Here is a 13,581-nt window from a genome sequence, read left to right as displayed (position 1 = left end):
TCTTGTTCCGGCATTGCACTTATGGGGATGTTCCATGTGAAATCAGTTAGTTTACACCATGGAGAGGATGGAGGTTCTATTGACTCATTCACACGGACACAAATAAACAAGTGAATTGGAGATCAGCAGCCTCGGCAAATCAGCATTTTCAGCTGGTCCCTAACCAGTCTGATTCAATGTCTGCCGACCACTGGAGGTAACGCTGTGAACTTGACCTCTTCCAATATCACTCCCAGTCCAGCACTGATCCAGCTTGCAACCTGATGGAGAAACATGGAGCAGGAGTCAGCCCTTTGAATCTGCTCCACCATTCAGTGGCTGACCATTCACTTCAATATTCTGCTCCTGCTTTCTCCTCATATTCTTTGCTGCTTTTAGATTTAAGAAATAGAGCTACGTCCTCCTCCAATATATTTAACAAACTGGGCTCTACCTTCTGTGGTGGAGAATTCCACAGGTTCACCAGCCTCTGGCTGGAAAAAAAACCTCTCCCGATCACATTTCCAAATGGCTTATCATATATCCTGAGGTTATGATCATAGTTCTGGACTCGCCAGGCATCACTTCTTCACTTGTACCACCTCATGCTTTTCAAAATCATTGCTGGAAATATTCAATGGCTCAGGCGTCATCTGTGGCGAGTGCAAGAGAATTAATGTTTCAAGTTGACAAGCTTTATTAATCAGGATTTTCATCTGTCTCTCTTTCATGGCAGATCAAGCAACACCTGTGTAATATTTTCAAGATTCTGTTTTTCAGATTTCCAACATTTGCAGTTTTTTTGGCTTTTTGACCATCTCAGGCTTATCCTGTGAAGGCAGACACAGCATCAGAATGTCTTGTGCAGATATTTCTTCTGCATAGTTTCTTGCAATCAATTACTACTTTTCTGAGGCAAGATGTCAGTCTCCTTTAAGTGCACCACTTACATTCACAGTCAATCACTGGAAAGAAAACAACACTCACATATCATGACTTTGGGATGGATGAACATGGTCTTGTACAATCAAGTGCAAGGTAGAAAGTTAAGGTGGCAAGGAATGCACAAAGTCAATGCACGACACGTGCACAGCGTAGTGGTGTAGCTAGTAGAGCTGCTGCCTTGCTACCTCAGAGACTGGGTTCAATCCTGACCTTGGGTCCCCTTATGCTTGGAGTTTGTACTTCCTCCCTGTGACTGCATGGATTTCCCCACGGTACTCCCGTTTCCTCCTACATCCCAAGGACATGTGGATTGGTTGTTTAATTGGCAACTGGAAATCACTCCTAGTATGAGAGTGGTAGAACCTGGGAGAAGTTGATGAGCGTGTGGGAGAATATTTAAAAAATGGTTTTAATGCAGGATTGGTGTACATGGGCGGTTGATGGTTATCACGGATTCCGAGGGCCAAAGGGCCAGTTTCCGGGCTGTGTGTCTCCGACTCTAACTCCAAGGGATTACTGGCAGCATATTTGAAATAATTATTCTTCCTCACTATGGTCCCCATAAGATTCTTATCAATAAAGCTTCCACTACTTTACTACTAAATGTATTTAGATAAGAAATTGTAGCCAAAGACCTGTTGCAGATTAACGGTTACAGTTTCTCACCTTCTGAGCTCAAAGTATAGGCCTGTACGAGTGTAGCCCTGTTGTCATGCAAGGAGTTATTGTCCTCTGCTGCTCTAACTGTTAACATTGTACAGCAACTCTGTTTGCAAACCAGATGACAGGCTACTTGCAAACAAAATCAGATCCAAAATGTTTAATTTTAGCAGGAATTGCTCACAATTTACAATTAACACTTTCAATCCCAAATTGCTAGTTTTATCGTGTTTTCTAATTACTGATGTGGAGACTTCAATAGTTTAAAGGTTCTTTGAGGAGCATCCCTATAAATGTTATACATTTACTTTGTTTTACAATTAACACTTTCAATCCCATATTGCTAGTCTTATCGTGTTTTCTAATTACTGATGTGGAGACTTCAATAGTTTAAAGGTTCTTTGAGGAGCATCCCTATAAATGTTATACATTTACTTTGTTATCCAATCATCAATCAGCTTCATGCAGTGGTGAATCTCCTGAACTGTTCTCTGTAAGGTGGTCTTGGATGAAATGTATGACTTGGCCCTGGGGGGACTAATTTCCAACTCTATCTACCCAGCCAATAACGGGCAGGTGGGGAGTTAAAAACTCGATTACTTTCCCATTTGGAAATTGACCATTTTCTGCCATTTGGAACAGTAAACTACAAGGTTTTGCATACAAGTGCAGGAGCCCAACATCATCACATACCTTGCTGCGATCCTCACGGAGTTTGAGTGGGCAGGTTGTCACAGCTGGTATCAAGGTACTTCAGGCCTTCTTAAAATTTCCTTTATGGAGCCAGCAGAAGCAGGAGATTTAAACAGCCACCACCCCACAATCATCTTCCCTAAGAGACCTTTCCAAAATACCCCACATTACTTAGCTGGAAACTTGCTGGGAGCTGCGCTGTGCCCTCCTCTGTCAAGCTCCCGGCAGGAAGTGATTTGATACTGGCTGATGTCCTCCTTCCACCTCTGCACCACTAGTAACTTGCTTGATGTGAAAAATCAGTCCCCAGTATGAAAATGCTCCAGGTGTGGTCTCACCAAGGCCACATATAATTGTAGAAAGATAATTTTACTGTTGTGCTCAAATTTGCTAGCAATAAAGGCCAACACACCATTGGTGTGCCGACGCACTCAGAGGGGAGACTCACCAAAGCTATAATACAGGCTGTAAATTTGGCTTTCAGCTGTTAACACAGTCTGACGTGTGCAGGATCAGAGACACAGGGTAGACACAACATTTTATATTTAATTCTTTATACACTGTGTCTACAATACAACATGAGGAACAGATGATAAGGAACAGAAGCTTGCTTATAAACTGAGCAGCAGGTTGCTCAACTCAACTGCAATTCTTTCTAAAAGAGCACGCATTGGGGATTTCAGTGACCCTGGAGAACCCAAAATGCTTCAATAAAACAAACTGAACTGAACAATACATCATCTGGTAAGGCACATTGTTAGCCTCCAAATCTCAGAACTTCCTGATCATAGAACAGTACAGCACAGGAACAGGCCCTTCGGCCCACAATGTTGTGCTGAACGAATTAAACCAGTAATTAAATGCCTGACAAAACTAATCCCTTCTGCCTACACAATGTTCATATCCTTCTATTCTCTGCACATCCATGTGCCTATCTAAGAGCCTCTTAAAATGTCTCAGTTGTATTTGCTTCCACCCCTGGCAGTGCATTCCAGGCACCCACCATTTGGCGTAAAAAAAATTTGCCCCACACATCTCCTTTGAACTTACCCCCTCTCACAAATGCGTTAGTGTTAGACATTTCGACCCTGATAAAGAGATACCAGCTGTCTACTAGATCTATGCCTCTCATAATCTTATAAACTTCTATCAGGTCTCCCCTCCGCCTCTGCCGCTCCAGAGAAAACAATCTAAGTTTGTCCAACCTCTCCTCATAGCACATGCCCTCGATTCCAGGCAGCATCCTGGTAAACCTCTTCGGCATCCTTGATGATCATACTTGATCTGAATTTGTCTACACTATTAACTTACACTAAAGTTTCACTGAATCTCAAAGTTAAAAGCTATCTTGCAACAGCTCTCTCCCCTGCCAATGCACTGCCTGCTGTGGCTCCTACTTTTTCAGACAGGTAATGTGCTTTATTAAAAAAGCAGCATGCACTGTTTAATAGCCAAAGACACAGTCTGCTTTCTGCACTGTGCTCTTTTCACAACTTTCCACAATAAACTCCTTATAAACAAAACATTCCTCATGAAAGATAGTTATGTTAATCTGTGAAACTGGAAATATAATAAAACTACTAATTTGACACGTTATAACATCATGGCAGTACATTAGCTTCATATCTTCTGTAATAATTAACAGAAGTTACATTTGGAATAATAAAAACCATACAGTGAGCAGATGGAACAGCACTGCATGTTGGCTCTTTACTCTCCGTCACAGTCCAAGCCTCTGAGACATGTTGCTATAAAACATCATCCCTTATTAGAAGCATGAAAAAGCCCTCTCTTCTTTCTGCCTCAGATGGACCCATTTATTCACTCAGTGTATCCTTCAATCCCTTCCAGCAGAAAGGGATCAATTTGTCTTTTGAAGCAAATGATAGTAGCACTTCATTGGTCTTTCTGATTAAATATCAGATATTTATCGCCCTTTTGAATAAATCAAGCAAGCAGTGAACATACACATTGATACAGCACCATGGGGTAATTCCAGAAACACTTTGCCTCCACAATTACCCAATAGCAAACTACATCACAAAACTTGCACAAGCAAACCTGCAAATATTGACATCACTTTTTCTTTGCAAATGTCTTGACTAAACAGGAACATATTGCAAATTCTACAATGCAGGTTCGCTGAAGAACTTACTGCTCAAAATTACTAGTATTTCATCAACATACTCATTACAGAGATTAACTGAAAAATTGGAACTAACATTTATGTTAATTAAAATTAAGAACCTTTTTAGGAGCGACAAATGTTCAGAACCAGAACAGAACAGGTTAAGAAGCCTTGGTTGTGACAGACCCACCACAGGCCACCTGTTCATTCAAAAAACCAGTCTTGAAACCATGCAGTGGGATACCAGCTTCCAAACATTTAAACACATCTATCTAAAATTCTTCTGTTTTCCCGAAGAGGCATCAATCCAATTATTTGAAAGGTAGCTATTATTTTGGCTAAATATTAGAGAGTGTAATTTCAAAAATCCAACATTTTGCATACACCTGTGGAAGTTGAACAAACTCTCATTTTTAAGACACATACGCAGAGCTCAAAATCATGCCTGCAAGGACCACAATTAAAATAGGGAAAGGAAAAGTGAAATATAAAAACTTTGCCATTAACCTCTCCCAGGCTAAAATGAGAGTAAATTTGGGCCATAAAGGCCAAAATTATAAATCTTAAACTCCTTACCTGAATTTTTCACGAAAAGTTCATAAATAAATTAATACATTTAAAAACATTTCAAATTTAGTGTTGCAACTAAGGCAGTTAAAATGTATGTGAACTCAGAACGCAATAAAGATCACCTATTCTCTGCAGCCACCTATCCTCTGTAAGACCATGAAATCCAAGCAAACTTCACAGGAAGATGGCTGTGCTCCAAAGCATTGGCTCTGAACAGTTTCTCGCTACTGTCAATCAACAAGTGTGATGTAAGCAAACATAGAAGCACAATGCAAGATAAAGGCTTTCTTTACCTTTCAGCACAGAAACATGTTGGCGGCCCTCAACATCCACTGGGTAGTTCTTAATCTCAATGTCTTCCCCTTCTTTTAATTCCACTTTATCATAGCCATACCAGCCAAGGAGTTCATTCATGGTGTTTTCTGCAAAATTCTGACAGAAAGGAATTAAATGTTGGTGTAAGCAAACAATAATCATTCAGGTTGATGTGTGCATTAATAGAACCTCTCTCTCTCTCTGCCACACATGCTCTTAACAGAATGTCACGTACCACAAGTTTAATGCGGTTGAACGTCACACTAACTGTTGCAGACATTTAATAAAGGACTTTAGTGCACACTTATTCTACTGTGTTCAAAACAATGACAGAGCAGTTTCAGGAAGGTCATTAGATCAGGTCCAGCACAGTCGCTACCAGTCAGTCAAAGTGGGCATCTTTCCAAGTAGCAGTCAGTTGTCACATAAATTACCACTAAATTTTTGTTCTTATTGAATGGACTTCATCTGATAAATGGGATTTTTTAAATTCAATTAGTTTTGGCCTTTATATGGCTAAGCCAGGCAGTCCTGCAGCAGGATTCTTCAGTCGACTCAAAATGCCAGGCCTATTTTCATAAGTAGTTTATAAAAAAAAAAGAAAATCATGTTACCCACTCTTCAAATTTTGGTACCTTACAATAGTAAATGTTAGGTTCTGATACTGGTAACAGAATGCTTGCACTCATGATAATCACAACTGCACTGGCAGGAGAATTTTCTTTAATAAATCTAATTGAGTACATGATGGATAGGAAAAATAAAAATGACTAAGACATGAAACACTACTAAAAAAGCCTACTAAAATATTTATTTGCTTTGCCTCTTTCAAAGTCGAATGGCATCACTTTTCATAGTCACATTTATTTAGAAATTCAAATTAATTAGCTATGTATTGCATCTATTTCCACACTCTACATATCTTGGTTTACAAAACAGTTACGGCAAAGATTATATTAGTTTCTGAAAACATACTTGAAAGGGAGGAGGAAATGCCTACATGTATCACACAAAAAAAATGAACTGCACATGAAGTCTACTCAAATGTAACGTGGCAGTTATAACTATCACACTACTGATTGTGGGAACTTGCTACATGCAAATTAGCTGGTCAATTTCCTATTTTGTAAGTTCATGTGCACCTAATGCTATGATCAAAAATGGAATCCCAGCCTCCATGCAGAAGTGGAATACAGTGTTGCTGAACTCAGCAGGAAGTTCATTGCGTCTCCGTAGAGTTTAAATAAAGCATCATGAAAAGAAAAGAGAAATCCATCAAATTCAACATTTTCCAATTAATATGCCAACAAGTAAACAATACACCAAGGCACTAAACCACATGTTCTGATATTTATACCAACGGTTCCTCAAACTGGAATTACTCCAGTTCAATTTGCAGAAGCTAATATTTAAAATCTTTAGGTTATTTAAGTTGTCACTATGGATTTTGAAAAGTAAACCAGATTAATGTCTTATGCAACAGTTAGTGTCAGCCAAGTGGACATATGATGTATTGCAAATGGGTTTCGAGCAATAAACTGACTTCCTCACATTGCAGCAGTCCACATATCCAGTTTATCCAATAACGCACAGAACCAAAGAGTGAACCAATTGCTCCTTTAAGCTTATTCTGCCATCTGAAGTGACGTATAAAAGCAAATACAATAACCAACTCCTCAAAAGGCAACGTACACAGCCTTCTTGCATGAGATCCACATGAAGTAGTTGGATTCTCCCCACATAAGTTTTCAAATGGGTCAGTGGCAACAGATCACTTCTTATCATTTTTAAAATTAATTACTACTACACCTGGATACAGCATAATTATTAGGCTAGAAGTCATGCTGTGACTTGCTGTGGTAAGATAGTGAAATCTGACCAGCACTTGTGTGATTTGGTTATGAAATATCCCTGTCCATTATTTTAATCAAGCTTTTCAGGCTTCATTGTGATTGCAGTTTTTCAAATGTCCTTGTGACAATTATCAAACCATGAGATTTTAGTTCTATATTATATGGTGAAGTCTCCTTTGTGAACATAATTGACACAACATTTAACATTTTTCTAGATAATAATATAGAACCCTAAAATTACAGGGTTAAACTTGTTAATCATCCTCCAAGTAGGTACAGAGAGGACACACCAAGCCTGATGTGACAATTTGAGTTTCCTTCTTGTGCAGGAGGCATTATATGTTCTTCTTATAAATGAGCAACATCATACTGTAGCAACATCTACCTGCCTCATGAGGAGAACCAACTCCACGTGGTTAAAGGACCAAAACTGTTGTTGAAGCCTGTTAAATCTTTTGATGTGGCTCATTTCATCATTCAGTAATTATTTCAAGAATCTCTGCCATTCCTTCTTGCATCATTTGCTGGACCAAATGGCCTCTTGCTGTGCTGTAACCATTGGCGACAATTGCTGTTCCATTGTTGACCCCCCCCCCCCTTCCCCACCACCAAACATTTCTTTCAATCTGAGTTTAGGAAATAGGGGAATAAACTTGATAATTAGACAATTCCAATAATCTGCTTTTGCAACTTGCAATTTGGTATATCCATCCAAAAGGTCAGAGGAAGGCTTGGTTTAAATTCTCATCTTAAAAGGTAGAGCAACCAACAGTGAAACACTGCCTCAGTAGTGTACTAGAGTGACAGCCTATCATAGGCAAGCAGCCAAAATAAAGACCTCATTATTGTTTCATTCCAGCAAGCTGAAGCGAAACCTGTACACATTTTGCTTTATTGCTTATTACAAAGGTCTATTTGTTAATAATTATTGAAAGTACAGGTAATGGCTACTTATAGATTCAGGTGTGCAGCACCAAGATTTTTAGTATTGTAGATATATCCATTTCAAATATCCAACAGTCTCAGTCCCATTAGTATCTGCTATTTAAATGAGTACGTAATTGGTGATTTAAGTACTTTTCACATGTCCATTCCAAGTGGTGATCACTCTCTGCATGAAGAACTTCCTGATTTCAGCAGTGATGATTATGCCTAGCCAGTTGAGGCAATATATAAAAGGAAGCTGTTCTTTGTGTGAAGTGCAGCTTTTCTTTTACTCATGACAAACAACCAGCTCGTAAAATGAATGACATCCTCTGATTGTATTCCCAGAGTTAAAAGGTGGACAGAATGACAGAGCAGTTAATGAACACCTTTGAAGACTGTCAATAATTGCTGCTAATCATGTTGGCCAGGCATCTCCCCTCTATATTGGGAGTAAGCTCCCTTCAGTAAGAAAAATCAATGAAAAGCAGGCAAAATACTCAGCTAGTCACATTAGCTGCAGCTTTGACGTTCTATAAAGTAAACCTGGAGGCCATTCACCCCCTTGAATCTATTCAAACTTTCATTAAGAATGACAGAATTATTCTGACACAGGAGAAGGCTATTCATTTGATCAGGTCCATAATGCCGCATTATACAGTGATCCAGACAGTCGCTATTCACCCACCCTAGCCCCATTTTCTCTCATGCACCCATCTATGATTGACTCCTTGTCAACCTTACAATTACAATTCCCTTACTATTAGAACATGACTGATCTCTGACCATCTGCCTTGGTTCCATAACCCCATCTCGCACATCAAAAAACCCTCTGTTTGGAGAGTATCTGCACAGATGCAACCTGTTTAATACACTGCCATTGCATGACCCTATTGAAAAGTAGGGTCGATAGAAGAGAACTAAATGAAAATACAGCACTATGTTGCGACAGCAGTTATGCAAACCCACCCTGTACAGCGCTGCCAAGTCTTACGAATCTCGCTAACATCCAATAAATGAGATGACCACACTAGGAACACCAGAGTAGCACAGTTGCTGCTCACAAATGGACAGTATCCCCATTACTAAATGAATGCATGATTCACAAAAAGCTGGTAGACAGGTACAACAAGCATTTAGGAAAATTTAACAGATCATTGTGTATTGTTATGGGAACTGAATGTAGAAGTAGGGAGGCTGTGCTTTAGTTCTGCAAGGCCATGGTGAGATCACATCTGGAGTATTGGGTACAGTATTGGTCTCCTCATTGCATGAAGGATGTTAATATGTTATAAGAGGTTTAGAGGAAGCTTACTCTTCTGCTATCTGGAATATGTAGGGGTGTCTTAAGAGGAAAGGTTGGACAAACTAAGCTTATAATCACTGAAATTTGGAAGAGCGAGAGGGACGATTAAAGCACAAGATCTTGAGGTATCCTTCCTTAAATTTGGAGAGCATGTTCCCTCTTGCGAGAGGATGCAGAATTAAGGATCACTATTTCAGTGGCTGTCCATTTAAGACAGATCAGGCAGTATTATTTCTTTTAAGAGTCACACATCTTTGGAATTCTCTTTGTGAAAGCAGAATCTTTGAAGCAGAGGTAGATAGATTCTTGATAAGCATGGTGGTGAAAGGAAGGTTGCTGCATGGAGGCAGGAGTGCAAATTTGAATTTACAATCAGACCAGCCATGATTAAATGGCAATGCAGGCACAAAGAGCCAAGTGGCTGACTCGTGCTGGGTGTGCACATTGAGTGCACATGTGTGTCTATGCTCCAGCAGTTCTCTCCACAGTCAGCATTATTCCCTTGAACCCTAACAGTGAAGTTTTACACCTTCACTCTCCTGCCTCTTGAGCTCCCCATAAGGCACAGTTGTATGCCTGAGCTCCTCCCCACAATGCAGCTAATTGCAGTTTATTGAATCTAAGTTTTGTAGCATTTATATATTGCAAGAATTTTCTCCAAGATTATTTGTGGTTCCACCAACCACTAAAGCATAATACGTTTGGTACTTGTGTGCACAAAAAAATTTTTATTATATCTGTCCAAATTACAACAGTCAACAATCACACTTTATTAAATTAATATACCCAAGCAATGCACATAATACAGGTTCTCTTGGAGAAACTGGACAAGGTCATTCCCTTAATGACATACCTCACATACAAAACAATTTTTCTGTACCTCCTAAAGTTGTTTCAGAGAATCTCTCAGACATATCAACCAAAATGATCAAAATCTTAAACAAATAGATGTTAATCTTTTTCCAAGGCTTTAGGTCCACAAATATCTCTGTTACAACAGCTTCTAATCTAATATAAACAGCTAAATATTGGAAAAAAATGTCCTGGATCAATGTAATATAAACTAATTCAGTTAGTCTCGTACGAAATAACGTTGGAGTCCCTGGGGGGTTATGAATTATGTAGTCAGGTGTTAGGTATAGATTGTTTGGAACATTACTCAGGTCCAAAATTATGATTTTTTTTAAACACTCATGGCACCACAAGACTGACTCAGACATACTAAAACATCTAATATATTTAACTGAGAAAAAGGCAGTGTAGAAACTTGTCAGATGTTTATTTGAAGGGACCACAACTGCACACATGCAATGTGTGGCATTTGTTTTCTCAGAATTACTGACATACAGAGAGTCAACTGTGGGGAGGTGGTGGATGTTAAGCCCCCCAGGAAGGGCAGGTGGCAGCTGCGGAGTGTTAAAACATCCAGAACCTTAATCCAGGCCCCAATATACTTGAAGCACACCCACCTCTCACTTTCAATGCAATATTGGTATTGGTTTATTATTGTCACTTGTACCGAGGTACAGTGAAAAACTTGTCTTCCAAACCGATCTTACAGGTCAATTCATTACACAGTGCAGTTACATCAAGTTAGTAGAGAGTGCATTGATGTAGTACAGGTAAAAAAAAATAACAGTACAGAGTAAAGTGCCACAGCTACAGAGAAAGTGCAGTGCAATAAGGTGCAAGGTCACAAGGTAGATCGTAAGGTCATGAGGTCATAGTCCATCTCATTGTATAAGGGAACTGTTCAATAGTCTTATCACAGTGGGGTAGAAGCTGTCCTTAAGTCTGGTGGTACGTGCCCTCAGGCACCTGTATCTTCTACCCAATGGAAGAGGAGAGAACAGAGAATGTCCTGGGTGGGTGGGGTCTTTGATTATGCTAGCTGCTTCACCAAGACAACGAGAGGTAAAGACAGAGTCCAAGGAGGGGAGACTGGTGTCCGTGATGCGCTGGGCTGTGTCCACAACTCTCTGCAGTTTCTTGCGGTCTTGGGCAGAGCAGTTGCCATACCAAGCCGTGATACATCCAGATAGGATGCTTTCTATGGTGCATCGGTAAAAGTTGGTGAGAGTCAAAGGGGACAAACCAAATTTCTTTAGCCTCCTGAGGAAGTAGAGGCGCTGGTGAGCTTTCTTGGCCATGGCATCCACGTGGTTTGTCCAGGACAGGTTGTTGGTGATGTTCACTCCCAGGAACTTGAAGCTATCAACCCTCTCGACCTCAGCACCATTGGTGTAGACAGGTGTATGTACACCGCCCCCTTTCCTGAAGTCAATGACCAGCTCTTTAGTTTTGTTGACAATGAGGGAAAGGTTGTTGTCATGATATCATTCCACTAAATTCTCTATCTCCTTCCTGTACTCTGATTCATCACTGTTTGAGATACGGCCTACAACGGTAGTGTCATCTGCAAACTTGTAGATGGAGTTAGAGCAGAATCTGGCCACACAGTCATGAGTGTGTGTGTGTGTGTGTGTGTGTGTGTGTGTGTGTGTTCATGGAGGCAGTGTGGGGAGGAGTGGTTAACAACCTGCTCTACTGGCAAGCAAGTGATTTAAATATCTTGAGCTGACATGACTCAGAGCCCAGCAACCACTTAAAGGGTCATTGGAGCACAGGAGGCAGCCATTTGACCCGTTGAGTTCGATCCTGGCATCGGAGTAATCCAGATGGTCCCATTGCTCCAAATATTCTTCACCGATCTTTCTATTTCACAAACCTCAGTTTTCTGTGGTACTTTGTCAAATGTTTCTTTAAATCCATTGAGACAACATCCCATACATTTTTTGTTAGTAACCTTCCCAGCTACTTAATGAAAAAGTTCAATTTGGTTCATCAGATCTGTCTGATCTCAATGTACCTGTTTGTTATTTTCCTTAATTGCTTCTGGAAATTTACCCATCACAAATGCTTAAAAAACATTTGCACAGGTACATGGACAGAAAAGGCCTGGGTGATATGGGCTGAACACAAGCAAATGCAGATAGACATCTTGGTCATCATGGACAAGTTGGGCAGAAGGGCCTGTTTCCATGCTGTATAAATCAACGACTTTTATGTTGAACTGGCACAGCTTTCAGTTACTAGGAATCTTTTTACACCCTCTCTTTACAAGTAGTTGCCACATTTGCACTTTGCAGATCTTTGGCACCTCCCTCATATCAAAGGAGGACTGCAAACCCTTCTGTCATCTCCACCCCCACTTCCCTTGGCAAACTGGGATGCAAGCCATCAAAACCAGGTGACTGATCCACTTTAAGTATAGCCAATCATTCTAGCTAATCAATTCTCACCCCACATTATCTGTACAACTGCATTTACCAATATTTTGTCAACATCCTTTTCCTTCATCAGGTTATTAATTATTTTAGATTTAACAATTGCAAGCTGTGTTTCTTCAGACTCAGGAAACCCAGCTGCTGAAGGGAGGCAAGAACAGTTCCAGGTGCTAATTGTCTCTCTAGCTTTGCTTATGGGTAAGAATGACCATTAAACTTCCCAGGTCCACCTAAATCTGCTCTCTTCTCTCCAATCGGCTCAATCACTTCATCCGCCAACTGCAGTCTTCAGGACTCAATATCTATATCTCCAACTTCAGGTAACTCTCTTCCCTTTTGTCTGCATCAGAACTTGCAATCTCTGCCTATCATTACTTTGGCTCAGTTTTTCTCTATTTGTGTCATCTGGCCTGCTGGGCATATCCCACAGCCCTAGTAGTAGCATTGCACAGCACAGGTAAAGAAGCAGAGGCTGATTTTAACTGCTACATTAAATTCATTTGGTCTCACAGTACCGGAGTTTGTTCCCTTTGTGCTACCTATCCTATTCCTGCACCTTCTCTGCTATGGAAAACTAACTTGTTTTCTCCCTTTCCCAGTGATGATGGAGTCCAAACCTGAAACGTTAACTGTTTTTCTTGCCACAGATGCTGTTTGACCTACTGAGTGTGTTTTCAGCATCTTCTGTTTTTATTTCGGGCCTCCATCTATGCTACGATAAGCAAAACCCACTTCTTAATCTGGCCAGGGGCTGACAATGAAATGGAACAAAACATTCAAATATAGTCCTGCTGCTAAATTCAGTGGGTCCTCTCCTTCATCTGGATTTTTGGATTTCTTGGTCACTCGATGTACCCTTCACCCCAAGTTCCCTCTCAGCAGTATCAAAGCCAATGAATCATCTCAGCAATCAAATGGGAC

The 13,581-nt window shown here is 40.3% G+C and overlaps 1 protein-coding gene across 6 annotated transcripts in view; it reads right to left on the bottom strand.

Moving 5' to 3' along the window:
- The window catches only part of sobpa (sine oculis binding protein homolog (Drosophila) a), a 210,648-nt gene that overhangs the window by 152,128 nt on the left and 44,939 nt on the right, over positions 1–13,581 (bottom strand). For all 6 annotated transcript variants that reach the window (XM_052025210.1, XM_052025209.1, XM_052025211.1 and 3 more), the window contains exon 2: positions 5,269–5,407. In XM_052025210.1, the coding sequence (XP_051881170.1) occupies positions 5,269–5,407 (139 nt within the window). The remainder of the gene's footprint in view (positions 1–5,268; positions 5,408–13,581) is intronic.

This window comes from Pristis pectinata, chromosome 10 (genome assembly GCF_009764475.1).
Source record: "Pristis pectinata isolate sPriPec2 chromosome 10, sPriPec2.1.pri, whole genome shotgun sequence".
Classification (NCBI taxonomy): Eukaryota; Metazoa; Chordata; class Chondrichthyes; order Rhinopristiformes; family Pristidae; genus Pristis; species Pristis pectinata.
This window is presented reverse-complemented; position numbering and strand designations above follow the sequence as displayed.